The 18,088-nt window shown below is 45.3% G+C and overlaps 1 protein-coding gene across 1 annotated transcript in view; it reads right to left on the bottom strand.

Annotated features, from left to right (window-relative positions):
* TRIR (telomerase RNA component interacting RNase) overlaps positions 1 to 7,520 on the bottom strand; it is a 59,548-nt gene extending 52,028 nt beyond the window's left edge. Inside the window, exon 1 of the mRNA XM_086950637.1 lies at positions 6,978 to 7,520. Coding sequence (XP_086806763.1) covers positions 6,978 to 7,481 — 504 coding nt within the window. The 5' untranslated portion in view covers positions 7,482 to 7,520. The remainder of the gene's footprint in view (positions 1 to 6,977) is intronic.
* Positions 7,521 to 18,088: the final 10,568 nt, after the last annotated feature.

The raw sequence follows: 18,088 nt of genomic DNA, 5'->3' as shown, positions 1-18,088 counted from the left end.
ATCAAATAAGTTTGGTAGCAAGTGAGCCATTATTACACGCTTTCCTTTCCTTCTATTTTATACAATGAAAGGGCAGAGGCAGCTGCCATGACAGGAAGGAAACGTGATGGGGCAACGCAAGGGACAATAATAAATTGAAATTAAAACGTACCTGCCGCCTCGGTGCTCTTCTGATCACAAGCTCGCAGACTCCCCTGCGCCAATTATGGCGCTGCTCATGCTGGTAATACTATTACCCAGCATGAGAGCAGCACCAGGATTGGGCGTAGCAGTTTGGTTTTATGCTCCCAGAGGGACTGGGAGCCTGTGCCTGCTGTTCTCCATTAAATAGCCTGGAGACATTTAAGTGTGTAATACAGTTTGGCTGCCCTAAGACGGCCGGCCAAACAGACATGCGCACTTGCAGGGCCCACCACTGTGAATGCCCTCCATGCTTGCCCGTCAGAGGGTTGCCCTGCCCCCAAGACTTGGCCCTGCAAAAATAAATGTATAATAAAACTGCTTTATCATTTCATTTTACACGTTTTTAACTGTTGGCTGAGGCAGTGGGGCGACGTCATAACAGGAGCAGCTGCAGCGGAAAGAGGATTACAACTAACAATCCCTTGCCTATCCAACGCAATTTTTAAAAAATGTGTCCTCAGAACACACAATTTGCGATGGCTTCATTTGTCTGTTTCCACAAGTATATGCCACAGAAGACATCTTTTTGGATGCTCTCCTAGATATTGTTTAAATATTCCTTGTAGTCCTGCAACTCACAGGACATTGAGCTTATGGGACTGCACCTCATTTGGTACCCAATGAAATAGTCACAAATGGGAAAGCAAGTAACCAGAATCAATGATAAGGCTTCGAGTTATCAAGATGAAGCACAGTTTAACATTAATGGTTCAGCTACTTTCAATGTCTGGAGGGAAGACGTTTTGTATATTAGTCACAATCTAAATACAGGGTGATGGACCAAATGAATGTCACCATATGTTTGTGGTACACAAGGGTTATACAAAGTAACTGGCTCAAAATACAGAAGGACCAATTGTGGTTGTCACATGTCCCTCTCAGAGCTATGGTTTACCTTGACCAATCAAGTCGATAAAACAAAAAGGTGTTGTCTAGAAGCGGATGCAAATGAAAAATTCCCCAGCTCTCGTACCAAAGTTACGGGAGCTTTACACCAGGTGGGGTAAGACTGCAGCAAGGAAGCTGCATTTATTCTGCAGGCACGCCCAGGCTTGATTTTGACCAACTTTAGTAATAAGGGTGATTGTCTGCCTTAGCTGCTTTTCAGTAGGCCTGGAGTTACCTCGTGATAAGAGACCTCCCTTCCTTGCCTGCAGCCAAGCCTTCTTCACCCCTTGCTTGGGGTGCCAATATTTGCTGGGCTTCGCCCAGTGCCGTTCGCTCCCCCTCTTACCTGGTGGGTGTCCACCCCTATCTTACCTTACTTAGTTCTACCTAACCTGCCATGGAGGAGGATGATTACTAAGAGGAGGACGATGTCCAGTATTTTCCCGCCACAGATGACTTCTGTGACACAGTGGACGCCTCTATTGTGAGGGCAGTTTCGGAGGCAGTGGCCCCCTAGAGAATCGGCTCATTGAGCTGGTGCAAAGGTGCCTCCACCCCTCCCTCGGAGGGAAGCTCTCCCAGGGCCTTCAGCCCCCAAACATCAGGAGCAGGCCACTGATACTCCCCCAGAGAAACCATGCAAGCGAGCCCACTCGGAAGGGTTTGATCTGGATGCATTCAATAGACAAACAAGCATACCTAGACACTAGACCTCCCCCCCTCCCCCGCCCCAAGGCGGACATACAGGCAGAACATCCTGTATCAGATAGTTTGGACCAGGGAGCCTCCCCCCAACCTTCAGACGAGTCCCCTCCGGGATGAGACGGAGAGTCTGAATCAGCGGTCATGGTGCCCTTCTCCCAACCCCCCCCATGAGGGCCAGTCTGATCTTCTGGATCCGGAAGAGCTTCTTCATCCCCACTCTTCGGAATGGGTTCCTCCTAATAAGGTAGCGAAGTACGTGGCCAATAGACTGCGCAAGCTGTCAGACCAAGAAGTGCGCTCTAGAGTGAGGGCAGTGTGCCCCAGTCCCTCGTAGGAGGGCAAGATGGCAGTTACACCGGAAATCGATGCACAAATGGCAACTTTCTTGACTAACTACATCAGGAATGGCTCCCAGGATTTGGAACTCACTCCCCCCTGAAACCAGGCTCATCCCCTCTACCATACTTTTCAAGAAAGAAGTAAAAGCGATCCTCATGGCTAAATACACTTGAACCACTACTGGGGATCAACTTCAAAGACTCGGTGCTCATCTGTACTACTTGTTCGAACCCTTTGCATTTTTGTTTGACTTTGAAATTGACTTACTTGATTGTTTATGATATCACTTCACTGTACTTTTAACACTATAGATGTATCTGTGTATATTTGCTCCTCTCCTCTGTAAAGCGCTCTGATATCTGCGAAGATCTTGTTCGCGCTATATAAGACTTTCAAAATAAAATAAATAAATAAGGATCTCAAGAAGGGCATTGAGCGGTATTGGCGAGCTTGCCAAGACAAGCTCCTTGATATTACAGGCCCTTTAGTCAAAATATTTGACATGGCAGAAGATGCCAAGGCCTCTGCCTCTGGGGCCCTGATACAACCTGAAATCCTCTCCAGCTTGGCCCAGAGAGCAGTTATATTTCTGGGAAATGACAACTACGCAATTTCCACTGAAAGGCGCATGTTATTGCTCACCAAATTGAACCCAAAATTGGGCGAATTAGCCACCCACTTCGGAGGCAGGCCAGGTAGCTCAGTGGGGGCTTTTTGGAGATCCTTTTGTTAAGGAACTCAGGATATTTGTTTCCACCTTTAGTTCTTTAGAAAAGGCCCAATCTAGGGTCAAGCACATATTTAACACAGATTTTTCCTCTGGGGGTGGCTGCGGTACAGGGTGCTTGGCTGGCTGTTCCTTTCATGGTGCTTCCGGCAAAGGACAGCAATCACAGAGAGGGCAACAGCAGGACTCCTCGCGATTCGGAGGTTTCTATCCGACCAGGGGACGAGGTCAACAAAGGGGACACGGAACGGCCCCTGTGTGGGCAGCAACAACTCTTCCCACAGCGAGTCCTTTAATTCACTCATGTGGTTGACTAGGTCATGTGTTTGTGTATAAGTCACTATCTAAACACAAGGTGATGGACTAGATTAATATCACCAGACGTTTGTGGTACACAAAGGTTGTACAAACTAGCTGGCAAACTAGCTACAGAAAGACCGATTGTGGTTGTTGCACATGTCCTTCTCTGAGCTATGGTTTACATCGACCAATCAGGTTGATAAAACCAAAAGGGGTGGTACTATTCTCTTACCAATCGACCTCTATGGCACGTAATTCTCACATCATCACCTATTAATCACTCAGAATCACCCTTTCAACAAACAACCAGAGGCTCTATCCGTCCCTCAATCCATCTCCAACTTTACTAAATCCATTCAACTGTATCAATTTCGACTTCCGTGTACCCCTAAGCTCCCTCCCCTGTAGTACTGCGCCTCAACTACTTTGAGCATGGCAACTTTAGTGCAGTGCTCACAGTTACTACTGGCTTGCCAATGCTAGGGCGAGATGTTGGGACAAATAATAGAGGGGTGTTTATCTGCCAAGACTATAAATATGTGGCCTCAGAAAATTGCTAGGTTCAGTGCATGACAAGTAAAAGTTCTTAGGACCTTTACAGCACCACCCGGTTACCGATTCGGCCTTAAGTGGCAATATTGAATATGCAATTTAATCAATTGCCACCTATATCAGCTAGGGTTTCCACATGATACTCAAAAGCTAAATAAAAGCTTTGGCAGTGGAAGACCCAATGAAGCTCAGCCAGCAGCATTTTTTTCAAACTCCAATGCATAAAAAAACCACACCTATGAAGCAGTCCTTTTTCTGCGATACCAGTAGGCCTGGGCGAAATATAAATTACGTCAGAGTAATTCACATAATTTCAGACATTTGGTGTTGTTATGCACAATTCCTTAAATCATGCCCCTTGTGCAACTACGCTCCAATTGAAGTAAAAATGTACCACAAACGCACAGAACATGAGCGGCTGTTCAATCCTTTCTGCGGTTTTGATGTGTGAAATGTGACCTTGAATCAAAAATCGATGTGATCACATTTCCAGCTGGAATATATCCCAAAATTAAGGACCTTGCATTTCGTGAAATTACCCAATTTTGCTGAAATCTAGCATAATTATGAAAAAGCATATTACGTACTTTTTGCCCACCCCTAGATACCTATTGCTAATATCTGCCATATCAATGCTTGGAGTTGCTATCACTTGATTTCTCCAACTTGAAACAAAATATTCCCACATATTGTAAACTGGTAGAGGTCTGGCAAGTCACTTCGGTCTATAAGTATCTGTAGTAACTTGGGTCCAGACTGAAGGTAGCTTTTAAGTAGATTTATTAGCAAGTTACAAGTAGGAGGTACAATGTCAATTAGCCCCACCAGGAGCGCCTGGCTAGGTGCTCATTAATAGAGTTCCACTGGTGGAGTAGAAGACATGTGAACATAATGATGAAGATATTACAGTATCTATGGCTTTAAAGCGATGCCGGAGCGACACTGTGGTTTCTCCCTCACAAACGTATCCCCTACAGAAGCCATGGGTCACGTTTTGGGCTAATATGACAAACTAAATGCTCAAATGCAGATTAATGCCATCATATTTCGTCCTGGAACACTTCCCTTACTCCTAAAGTGGGACTTGTGTTTTTTTCTTTTTAGCATCTTTCCAAGAATGGAAATTAAAGACAGTTTTTCTGACTGTCAAAGACACTCTTGAGCGTGCCAAATGATTGCATCCGTGTCTCTCAAATTCAGCCTCCGATTTGCATTGCTTCTTTAGCTCACAGTATTTAGCTTAGTGATTCATCTTGGCACTTCCTTGGTAGGTGCATCCTTTCCCTAGATGAGATTTATTCAAGGTAGAGATCACCACCCAAATTTATAAGTAGACAAAACTGCATCAATTTGAGCTACTTGGCATATTAACTTCAAGGGACTCCCCTAGCTTCGTATGCAAGTAGACTTTTACAGCATGAACTTAGCCATGCAAGATTTCTTAAAATTCATGGATATTAAACATGTTCAAGTAGCTTTGTACAGTCCTGCTAATGGACTTGTTGAGAGAGCGAATAGTTTTCTCAAAGAAGGGGTTCAGACTGCTCTATCCTCTGGGTTAGATGTGAATCTTTCTTAAAAACAAGGTCAATGCATATCACAACTCACCTCATTCAACAACTAATTTTACTCCATTTGAGTTGTAAGAGGTAGAAAATGTCGCTCTCTACTTGCTTCTTGGTTAGAGCGACATTCTTTCAATTCCTCTTCAAGACATGCCACCAATGTTGATAAAGATGCTCTTTTACGCAAATCTGTTGCTCTAGCACAAAACAAACAAAAATATCATTTTGATATTCGTAAACATGTTAAAGCAACAGAATTTAATTCTGGTTCATATGTTCTTATCAAGAAACCTTTTCTTGTCAAGAAAGGAGAATCTCCTTTCTCTTCTCCTTACAAAATATCTAAGGTTGGACTTAGTTCTTGTTTGCTTCACGATGGGAAGTGGTGGAACTGCCACATGGGGAGACAGACGTTTTCTGGTGGCTACTCCAAAACTGTGGAATCTCTTGCCACTGGCTATTAAAACTGCCCCGAACCTGATGAGCTTTCGCAGGCTCCTAAAAACATGGCTGTTCAACCAGTAAGCTAATGGTTGTTTTTCTAGTAGCTCCACAAGCGCCGAGACACCCTAGGGTATTTGTTGCACTATAAAAATCTCGAAAATAAATAAATAAATAAACAAGAACAGACTTGTTCCTATCTCCGATGAGCAAGCTGCAATTTTTAACTAAACTGCCAATACTCATAATGTGGATGATTATATCTTGTTCGAAGGTTCTGGTTCTTCAAATGTTGTATCATCTAATTTGCATAATAATGTTGTCACATCTACTTCTCCTATCTCACATAGAAGAGTGGTCTACCTTTCAGATTCTAAAAATGTTGTTGATGATCCTGTTTCAGTTTCTGTTTTACCTCCCATGTTATCTTCAAAAAGAATTTGTAAGTTACCTATTCGTTTTAAAGATTTTGCTTTATCTTAATTTTATACCTTCTTTAGGATTGTATTATATCATGTTTTAGAATATGATTTGTTTTTTAAAAAAAAGTTTCATTTGAAGTTTCTCCAAAAAGGGGAAGATGTGGAATGTTCTGTTCTCTTCTCCAGTTCTCTCCTCTTTTGCATTTCTTCTGTTTCTATCCCTGTTCTATCTGTCTCTTCCATTCTGGAATTTCAACTGGTCTTCACTGTGTCAACCTGCTCTGTTGTGGGTCCGTTACTTAGACTCAATAAAGTCTATTTTATACTAAAGGATTCCTGACTTCATGCTTTCCTTCGTTGGTACACAAACTTAAATCCCTCGATGACAGGGGTCATCACATACATATTCCGCGCCGTCTGTAAATGCATTACTGTAATGCAGATGGACATTGTTAACACTTTTATTAAACACGGAATAGACGGGAGGACCACTGCTGTCAGCATCTGCGTTTTGCAATAACGCCACACACGAAGACGATATAAAGCAGGATCGTCACCAAGCACATGAATACTCGTGCATAGTTTAAAACATTATCCATCCGTGTCATAGCTGTTCTACACTCGTCTCCACTCAAACCATCGCGTCCCTTGAATTGGTCTGTGGTGTCCATAATCCACAGCCCATTACCAATCCCTATTTACAAATAGTCACTTTTCATGCGCCTTTGACTAACTCACGCGCGTACCTTACAACTACACCTCAGTCCTCACCACCATTCTTCTCAGGTCCCACCCCACGCCACCACTATCCCTTCAGCCCCCGTTTCAATTGGCCCCTGCTCAGGGATTCCTTACAAAGCTGAAAGCGGTGGGCCTCTTCTTCTCCTGCTCCTCGGTGGGAGCAACGGTTGCAGCCGGGGCCTCAGGGTTCTGCGCCGCCTCCATCTTTCGCTTGAAGAGCTCCAGGAAGCTTCCGTCATTGGCAAAGATGTTCACCCCAGGACCACCGGCGGACCCTTCTTCTGATGCCTTGGGAGCCCCGCGCCCCTCCTCGCTGGCTTTAGAGACACCACGTTTTTCCTCGTCTGGGCGGACTCCTCCGTCTTGGCTCTCATCGTCGTCGGAGCTCTGCTCTCCGCCATCGCTATGTTCGGTACTGCTTCCAGGCTCGGGGCTGCTATCCCTCTCGGGGCTGCTCTCTCCACCAGAGCTGCTACTGTCCTCAGGGCTAGGCTCGCCACTGGGGTTATTTTCTTTATTCGATGTCTGGCGAGATTTAGACTCCTCGAGTGAACTCTCGGTTTCCTCCGGGCCACAGAACCTTCTGGAATCTTCCCACCGACTCCGCTTTGCCGCCATCTTGGCACCGGACTCGTAGAAGGCCGAGAAGGGAGGGGCGGATTCGGAAGAGAAGAGCGTGGGGGCTGCCGGGAGTTGTGGATTCGGAAGCTTTGTGGCTGCCATGTTGAAACTGGCAGTTATGCGGGAGAGTATACACGTAGGTACTAAGCAGCGTCGGACATCTTAAAATTGTGCCTATTTTCTTACGACGTTATGAGGAACAAGGAGCGTTCGGGTACCAGATTGAACCAAATAGATGTTTAGTAGAGGCACGCTACAGGGAGCTGCTATTAGACAACTTGGTCACTCCACATCAGTCAAGTCATGGATAGATTGATGTGTCCAAATTAAGGAGTACTTCACTCTGATATTTTAGCCAGGAAAATGTGTAAAAACCAGAGCGATTTGTTTGTGTCCAGAAGTTGTTACATGTTCTATTCTAACCCACCTGTTCACTTTCTTACTCTTAACTGACAAGTTTTCTGATTGCTAATGTGTGACATTCCTATAGTTACGATGTGACATTCTTATATCAAATGTGTGATATTGCAAGTCGAAGTGCAGTAAAAAACAAGCATTTGCAATGCAATAGGTCTCGCAGCATTAAAGTTTGATTTATTGGCATTGCATATGATAATGTGTTGCATTAAATTTTTAGCAAAGTCTGTATTGGTGTATAAAGATGATTTGCAAGATGATAGCGATGGAGTGGGGGATGGATGGAGTGGAGGGGATGGATGGAGTGGGGGGTTGGAACCTCCTGCAGTCACTTTCACTTTCCCTCCCCCCTTCTTCCACTGTCGACTCCATGCCCGTCAACGCGCCCGAAGTGCTCCCTTAGTCTATCACAGCACACCAGCACAATTGAGAAGGGCTCACCTACCCCACCGCTCCCCAGCGCCCAGATCTGTCCCATCCGCAGGTCGCAGCTCTCCTTACCTGTGTAGGTCTCACAAGTAAAGTCCAGAGGGATCGCAGCTAGTGCCCGCGCCATGGCTGCTGGCGGCAGCGGAAGGCGCCCCTGCCTGTCGATCCACCCGCGCGTCTTCCTGAGGCTCCGGCTCCCTCATTTGGCTGCCCGCGTGCCCCCCGCACAACTCCTTGCTCCACCAGCAACTCTTTGCCCGTGCGCCCGTCTCGCACTCCAGCAGCCTCCAAGCCCAGACGGCCGCGCCGCTGACATCAGCCGCACGCTTACACAACTCCCGCTTGTTTACAAAAGCGATCGGTGCCGCTGGTTTCATTTATGCAGTCTGCCCTATGATGTAAGGTACAGGTGTAATTTTTTATTCCTAGGTGGTACATTTGCAGGATACCAAAAGTATTTTGGACAAAGGTGACATAACAAAATTTGTGTATTTTTTTTTCAAAACATCCAATGATATGGTTTGCATCAATATTGGAGACAATAAAATAATGGTGTACACCGTTCAACATTTCAGAAAGTCCAATCCATTCCTGCGGGCAGGTGCAGTACGAGACATTTAAATAATGGGGACAGGGTCAGCCTTTTCCAGGGTCCGATAACCACCAATTCAACTAGAAACAAGCTAACAGGCCATGGTTTAAATACATAAAAATACAGCTTGTTCCGGTTCCATCCACAGAAGCGAGGCAAATGCTGCGGTCGTGTTTCAAAAAATGCATTGTTAAGGCCAAATTCATCAAATCGCTTCCTATCTGCTTGCTGTAATGGGGGCCCCCTTCAAGCCTCCAAATCCAGGCCAAGCCCCACCTTGTGACCTCCGGCCTTCAAGTTCTTTCCATCTACGAGTGCCGAGAGTGGGAGTTTCACACCTGGCCTCAGGGTCTGGGTGTAACCAACACTGACTAGGCTAGAGTTATTTACTTTCACAGAGACAGTTTTAGACGGATCCAGCTGGTACTTGGCCGCTACTCCAAAGAGAGTAGTGTTGTTGCCTGCTGTCCAAGCTAGGTTGACTGAAGTGTCCAGATTGTCACTCACTTTCTGGTAAATGGATCCCCCAAACTCAGACCCGTCATAGACAGTGGTGTGCAGCTGGAAATCACCGGTTTTATATCCAACGGAAAAGTTATTCTTGGAATGCTTAGATTTGGCACTATCCAAATGCGAGCCACTTCCAGATAAGGAGTTATGGAAAAAGATTCAAAAATTGGAGACCTCATCAAGCTACTGCAGTGGGAAAGGCAAGTCCCCCACGTGGGCACGCAGTGTATTTCTTATCAATACTGGCTTTAAGAGTTCATGCCCACAATGGAATGACATGTTCTGCAACACTGTTTTATACAACTAGTACGGGGCGGGCGTGCAGGAATGTGCAGAGTCCCACTTAATAGAAACGACAGAGCAGTGGGGATGTGGAGGATCGGTGCTGCGGTCATGCTGACAAGATATCAAAGTGTTATCAACAGGTGGGACAGGTTATTTCCCCCAGGTGTCCTGTTTCAGCAGAGCGATTCTCTCATCGTACAGTTCGCAGTCCAACAGCCCTCCACTCTGGTCTCCCAAACCATGCGTTGGAATGTAGCAGACAATTTTCGGCAGAAAGAAATCCATAGTGGCTGCTCCGGAGGTCCATGCAGGCAGCTGCTGGGCTGGGCTGCGCAGGCCTAACACAAAGGGTTCCTGTGCACCCGTTGCTAGCACCCTGAAGTACCGCAGCTCAAAAGCTGCAATGTTTTCAAAGTTTACCCTGTCAGCCCCGGAATGGCAAGCAATGCAGCAGGAAACCGCGCACTCGTACATTAATATGCCGTCCTCCAAACTTCGTAAAGAAAAACTTCAAGGAATAATGTGTTGACGGGAACATCTAATAACTGAATGATTAGGCAGCACAATCTTTTCATCACCTTTCCGCAGCTTTGTGGCTCTATTGCTACATTTAATTTCGGTAAGTAGGTGGCTAGTGCCATCTACAGGTCACCGCTAAAGAAATGCTACTACTCCTATTAGTGTGTGGTGCAGGGTCAAAGCCATCCGCTTTGTTACCTGCAGCACTGTGCTATTAAAGGAGACATGGTATACTCATTCTGACACTGAAGCAATTTACAAATATGACGTTAAGACAGCGGACAATGAATCGCTTACTCGGCAGTTCCATCACAAGCATCGTTCGCGCATAACATATAACCCCACGTAAATCCCAACTTAGGCCTAGGTAAGCAATCCAAAAATCATAAATGGGGAACAGTGGATGTGATTAGCAATACGACTTGAAAGTCGCCATTTGCGCACAATATTGATACAAACCGTGGCAGGAAATGCGTTTGGTATGTTCATGCCGGCTGCTATCTATGCTAATCATAGAGGAAAGCAGGAAGTGATAGGCGAAGTCCCGCCGCACGCTGGTCGATGGGATCGCTGGAGGTCCTCCCGCCGGCCGCGCGCGGTGCAGGCTGGGATCGCGGTGGCGGCTGCGGGCCCCGGCTGATGGAGCCCTGGGAGATAGTAGCGGGAAAGGAGTGCGGAGGACCCGGCGGCAGCCCGCAAGGAGCGGCTCACACCGGGGAGGGGGGCACCCGGCACCGCAAGTATGATTGTGTCCTTTCTGTGACGCCCTCAGGGGAAGGGGGGGATGCCTGTATGTGTGCATGTGTGTGTGTCTGTGTGCGACGGCGGAGGGGTGGGGGGGGGATGTCTCTCCGTGCGTGTATGTGCGCTTGTGTATGTGTGTACGCATGCGTGCAGGGGGAGGTGTGCCTGTGTGTTTGCGCTTCCCAGGAGACAGCCGCGCGTTCGCGTGCGCGTGGCCTGCGCTGATCGCCTTTTGCGAGATGCGCGCGGCCAGGTGCTGTCTCCTGGGAAGCAGACTCAGTAACAAAAGATCTCCTGGCGGACACAGCGCTAACGCGCTGTTACGCCACGAGACCTAAAAAAGTATGGAAAACAAGATAATGCATGCAATGGAGCGGGGGTCAAAGTTGTGGCTAATAAAAATATTCAGTAAGGTTTTTTTGTTTTTTCAGGTAGCTATAATGCACAGCTTAAATGAAAAATTAACAAGCATTTGCAATGCAATAGGTTTCGCAATTGCGTGATTTTGAGCTATCGGCATTGTAAATGACAATGCCTTTTATTGATGTGTTTAAAAACCTGCAATAATAAAAGGCACTGTCATTTACAATACCAATAGGTCTTGTAAAGCGCTCTGATATCTTTGTGTCAAGTTTGTGCAATATAAAACTGCAACAGCAATAAAATGCCAGATTATTACGTTTTTACTTGGATTCTAACCCACATGCAGCCTTTCAGTAGAAATTTGTGAATAATAATTAGAGGGTGGCAAACTAATGAAAGAGAGAGTGTGTACCCGTCTCCTCTCTGGTTCACAACATTGTTTTTTTAAATGTGGGATGGAATACAGAAAGGTTAGTTATATGAGAACGCGTGTTTGTTTAGCAGTTTCTTTTCTGGTTGTGCACATACTAATTTTACGGTTCCTTTACTGGTTCGTTGTAATGATTTTCGTACACAGCTAAGAATGCCACTCTTTCTTGCTTGCAACTTTGCATTGACATAAAGGTCTAGGATGGGAGGCGGTTCTTGGCCAATGAGTAGATTAGCCTTTTTCTACAGTTTTGCGCTGTTTTAACGAGTTTCGCATACTTCGACACCTTATAGAGGCAAGTTATTGGATGGTATTTGTCCAATGAGGGTGCCTCTTTGGTCAACATCATGCCAATTTGACAAAGTACAGATGATCCAGAGGCTTGCTATTGGAAGGTGTCTTGGCCCAATGAGCACAGAGGCAGGGCAGTTTCCACTGTGGTCGGTGTCTGTTGCTAATGCAGAAAGCTGTGGGTTCATGAACATACAAGATATATGGTTTAGTCACTGGTCTGCACTAAGGATTTACACTCACAAATTTGATTGGAGATAAAAATCTGTGATTGGAGGTGGCTCTTGGCATAATGACTGGGTGAGGTTCTTACAATTTTGTGCTGAAAGTAACGAGTTTTGACATACTCAGTCACCTTATCGAGGCATGCTATTTCATGGTATTTGTTGTCCAATGAGTGCGCCTACATCGCAATGCTCTCTCCGGTCCAGAAGCAACACTCGATTTTAACTTGAAGGATGACACGGGGTTCTGGATTGGTGGTTTTTCATTTTTGTGTAAAATTATTGGCCCCATCTCTCTATAAATATGTTGGTAGCCCATTCGCATGGGACAAGAAGGGCTCATAGACGCGAAGTTGCGCTCTTCTAAATTACTTTTGCATGTTAGTGGGCTGGAATTGGGAACCCGGAATGAGGAGTTTGATTGAAAAACTAAGTCCAGCTAAAACCTAGGTGTAAGAAGACTATAATTGGCCGGTGCTCCTGGTTTAAAAACAAAAGTGATGTATCAGGAGCACCGGACAATAAGAAGCAGCGATGGAATTGTCAGCCAATGGCAAGCAGCAGCTGTAATTTCACTCCTAAGGAGTGATTACAGCAGGTCTTGCAGACAACGCATGCACGCTGATGCTCGACCTAAAAAGGATGTTTTCAAACATCCCTGCACCGTATACAGGGATGTTTAGGGGCGTCCTTGGAGAAACCTGAACTTAGAGCACTTTCACCATCTGTTGCTGCAGCACCATCCTCAACCTCCTGAGGAAGTTTCCCGTGGCTATGACGACTTTTGCAAGTGGCTTGAGCAATCTTTGGATACCCTCATACCAGCTAGGTGGAGCAAAGCTAAATCTGGCTCCCCCAGTCCCTGGTATGATGAATCCCTTAGGGCACTGAAAGCATCTTGTAAAAAAGCAGAACGCGCTTGGCGCAGAAACTATGATACTGATCTTAAAGCAACCTATAGATCTTGCATCAGGATGTATCATAAGGCCATATGTTCAGCCAGGGCTGCTTTTTACTCACAAGAAATAAAAAACAGCACTAACCCTACTAAGACCATTTTTAGGGTGTGTAAGGACCTCACCAACAAAAGAACTGCCTCCACGTTCACTGCCTCTATGACGCATTGCGAAGATCTGGCCTCGTTTTTCGTCGAAAAAGTGGAGGCCATATACAGGTCGTTTGCCACGCCTTTTGTCAGTGAAATTAATAGTGCCCCTCCGGTCTCTAAATCCCTATTAGCCATTCCAGGTCCCACCCAAGAGGAGTTCCTAAATCTGACGGTTAAAGTTAAATCAGGTTCTCCGGAGGACCCGATGAGACCCATGCAATTTCGTGATTTCGCAGATTGCTGTTATCCGGCGATGCAGAGCTTAATAGATCTTTCCTTTAGAACTGGTAGTGTTCCCACTGCTTGGAAGCAGGCCACTATCATACCAATCCTAAAAAAAACGTCTCTTGACCCTTCCAAATCAGAGCATTACCGACCTATTTCCCTCCTTCCTTGGATGGCTAAAATAGCTGAAGCTCACGCCAATAGGATCTTATCCCTCCACCTGCAAGAAGCAAACATACTGGACAACTCCCAGAATGGGTTTCGAGCCGGTCATAGTACCGAGACCGCTCTTTTGGCGGTGGTGGAACACATCAGGAATATACTTGACCAAGGTCAGACGGCGGCACTGATCCTATTGGATCTAAGTGCCGCGTTCGACACGGTCTCCCACCACATCCTTTTACATCGCCTCGTGGAGGCAGGAGTTGGAGAACAGGCGCTTGAATGGTTTCGATCATTTCTTACGGGTCGAACCTTTAAAGTTTCTACTCCTCCCTACATCTCTGCCCCACGCCCCATTCTGCAGGGAGTTCCACAGGGCTCGGCCCTCAGCCCCACCCTTTTTAACTTGTATGTTGCACCGCTGGCGCAGGTAGCTGCCAGTTTTGGTCTTAAAATAGTGTCATACGCCGATGACACACAATTGGCGGTGTCACTCAACGGCGATTCCAACATGAACGCCCCCACCTTTCAGGCAGCCCTCAAAGCTGTCGCCGGCTGGATGGCGAACAATCGCTTACAACTCAATGCCACCAAGACGGAGGTCATTCTTTTCGGTAGAGACAGCGAGCTCTGGGGAGACCAATGGTGGCCTTCTGAATTGGGCCCTGTTCCTACTCCTGTAACCGAAGTCAGAAATTTGGGCGTATGGCTTGACAATCAATTGTCTTTTATTCCCCACATCAAACGTGTTGCAGGAACCTGCATCGGCGCTCTACAAAGCCTACGGCCTATTTTTAAATTTTTCGACGCGGACACCAGGCAGATCATAGTCCAAGCTCTGGTGCTGACCAGATTGGACTACGCCAGTTCCCTGTTTCTGGGTGTTAATCAAGCTGAGCTTGCCCGTCTTCAGCGGGTACAAAATTCGGCGGCTAGGATGCTGGTCGGCCTCCCCAAATTTGTTTCAGCTCGCAGCACTATCCGGGACCTTCACTGGCTCCCAGTAGGCCAAAGAATTAAGTTCAAGGCTTTGTGCCTTACTTTTAAAATTCTTAATTTGGCCTCCCCTCCCATTCTCACCCAGACCATCCTCCACTATGTCCCCGCAAGAGCTCTTCGGTCTGCAGGGTCTAATCTGGCCATTGTTCCTCGTTTTAAAAAGTCCAGAATGGGTGGACGTTCTTTCTCGGTGATGGCGGCTACTCTATGGAACTCTTTGCCTGCTTCACTTCGTTCCATCCACGATTTGTTTCAGTTCAGGAAACAATTAAAAACCCATTTATTCTCCGCTGTATAGCTATGTGTTTTGGTCATCATTGTTGTGTTGTGTCTTCTATCTCCAAAAGCGCCGGGACGCCTCTTGGCTGCGGCATCTGCGCGCTATACAAAATTTAATAACATAACATAACATAACATGCTCCACCAGGCCACATAGCGAAGGGCTAGGGGCTCCCAAAGTCACCTTCCGCCAACCTTTTCATGGTGGGCAGAAAGCCATGAAAAAGCAGTCAGAAAGCGACATCGTAATCCCGACGGCGGAGCCATGGATGGCTCTGCTGCCATTTTGGGATTACCATTCCGCCTGCCGCCCCCGCCGGGCTCAGTGAGCCTGTTGGAAGCAGAGCAGAATTACCCCGAGGGTTTCCCTCCGACCGCCAGTATCAAAATACGGCAGGCGGGCGGAAACCTATGATGTCAGGCGGAAAGCCTCCGATGAGCTGCCGGATGGCTTACCCCCCAAAATCACTAGAAGGGCCATAGTGATTTGCTGTTAACTTCGTTGTTATCAATATAGCATATCAATGCTCAATCAATTTTGTGCATAAATCCTTTTTCTATGTTAACACATAAAATCCTGTTTCTATTTTAACTCATACTGTAAAGCAGCCTGTTCTGAACAACATAATTCCTTGCATTTTCCAGCTATAAGACAAAATACACCATTCTAAGAAGGTTAAAAAACAATATATACCTCTTTCAGTGTCATAAATATGCCCCCATGAGAGGCTTAGGGTGTCATTATAATGTAACTAACGAACTTTAAAGGAGGGGGTGAACTCCTGGAAACCCCCAAAACACGTTATCAATTTTCCTGGTGGAACCTCTGTCCTCCTGTGGGCACCACCAGGCAAAAATGCAAATGTTCACTGTACCTGCAGGGCACAAGTACACAGTTACTGTTGTAGAGATCACACAAGTATGGTTGTTTTAAATATTTTCAGATGAATTGTAGCTAGACATACAATTTGACCCTTTTTCTTTGCAGCATACAACTTCATGATCAACCCTACGGGTCTAAATCAGTTAATGACTTTGATAGTCTGCCTGTGGTGCACTGAGTGGTGGACGAAAGACAAGTGGCTGGAGTCAAAGCAGGCAAGATGTAAGGACTGGATTCACCTTTTTCAATCTCAAAGTTTGCTTGACAAGCTCTATCTGCACAGTACACTCCTTGTTTTTTGAGACCCATCCGTAGAAATTTAAAAACCAAGTTATTTGGTGCGAGACATTTTGTGGCATTGGCAAAGTGGGATCTGGCCCAGGGCCCCAGCCTTCAGGTGGGGCCCTGATAGAGCCAGCTCTGTTCTCCAGAGTTTTGCCCTGATGACCTTGAATAATTCTTAAACAGATTGTTTTAAATACCATTTTCCTTTCATTTATTTTTAATGTTGGTAATGTGTATGAGTCTATTATAGACATTCTGCAGTGAAAGGTGTTTATGTTTCATGCAACATCCATAATAAAAGTTATTTTAGATCATAACAGGACCTCACATGTGAGAAGTGGGAGGGCTTCTCAGAGATTATTTCCAGTAATATTAGTGAGATGCTATGTAACAATATTGAAAATACATCTAACTATCTGTGAACACATTTGGAATGTGAACAAGTGTGCCTGTGGCTTGGTACAAATATTTTCTATTCGGAAATACATTAACGTTACTAGTTTGAACCACACATCATGTAAGATTGGAGGCAGTATGACAAGAGGAAGAACCTAAAGTTTAAGAAAAGCCTTAATAGTGCCAAAATTGGTGCCAGAAACAGTTGATAACAAAGTGGCAGGGTAAAATATGGGTGCTACTATTGAGATGAAAGCGCTATGTCTGTGATGTATCGGAGTGTAAATGGCCCTGGATAATTGGTGTCTTATACTTCCTGAGTCCTATAAAATGATTCAATACAGTGTCCTAGTTAAACATTGTTAATCCTGGGTTACTTATATTCTAAATAAAGACTATACCTTTTCTCTGAAATATAGTTTACTGGTAGATACTTCAGGGTTGGATTTGAAAGGAGAAATTCAGTCAAGAAGATACCCTTAAGGTGCTTAGAAAGTGGATTTATGTATATGTTAAGGAGATTACAAAGCAGGGGTTCTGGTGCAGGACAGAATAAGTGACAGTGAATTACCACTGAAAAACTATGTTGGACCCAGTTAACAAAGGCCAATGTAAAAAAAATCAGACATGTTCTCCACATAGTTACTCCTACATTTGAAACAGATTTGTATTTTGTAATGATTCAGAAAGAAAAATTACGACAATAGTATATAACCAGGAGTACTGCAATGCCTACAATTCAGTTGTGGACCTTGCACAAGCAGAAAATTACACATGCATAAATGACACACAAACATTTGAGACAGATAATAACACGTTCATGCAAAATGACCTGCACAAATAGCCCTCAATCTCACCCTTAACCGTAACTTGTAAATGTAGCAAGTTCACCACAGTGGCTGGATTAACTACCCTACAAATGTAAAACTAGCAGACCAAACAGTAAAACTTAACTAACATCTATATACAGTGTATAATTAGATCTATGGTGCAAACACATTTGTAAAAAATGACTGTGGGAGTAAAAAATACCTGTGGGCAAGATTAAACATTAAAACAAATCAAATTATGCGTTCCGGAGTCTCAGAAACATCCAAAATGAGTGATCCTTTCACTGGAAGTCTAATTTGCACCATCATCCTTACACAGGGCACATGTGACCCATAATTCATTGCACATGGACTACCACAATATGCATAAACCTTGGAAGGCAGTGTTTTTTTTTAAGCTGGGAGAACTTGACTGATTCACACAGTAGTGGTTTTACAGTTGGAAACTTCACCCATCTACCTATGGTTGATGGGTGTTCATATCTTTACACCTACAACTATATGGACTGATTCACAGTGCAAAAATAAGAGTGTCTTATGCATATGAATCGACCAATGTTGCCCTATGCGTCAATCTTTTCAGGTCAGTGACTGGAACATCTACGTTTAGAGGTTATAAATGCAGTGTCGGTT

Source organism: Lissotriton vulgaris, unplaced genomic scaffold (assembly GCF_964263255.1).
Source record: "Lissotriton vulgaris unplaced genomic scaffold, aLisVul1.2 SCAFFOLD_562, whole genome shotgun sequence".
NCBI classification, from domain to species: Eukaryota; Metazoa; Chordata; class Amphibia; order Caudata; family Salamandridae; genus Lissotriton; species Lissotriton vulgaris.
This window is presented reverse-complemented; position numbering and strand designations above follow the sequence as displayed.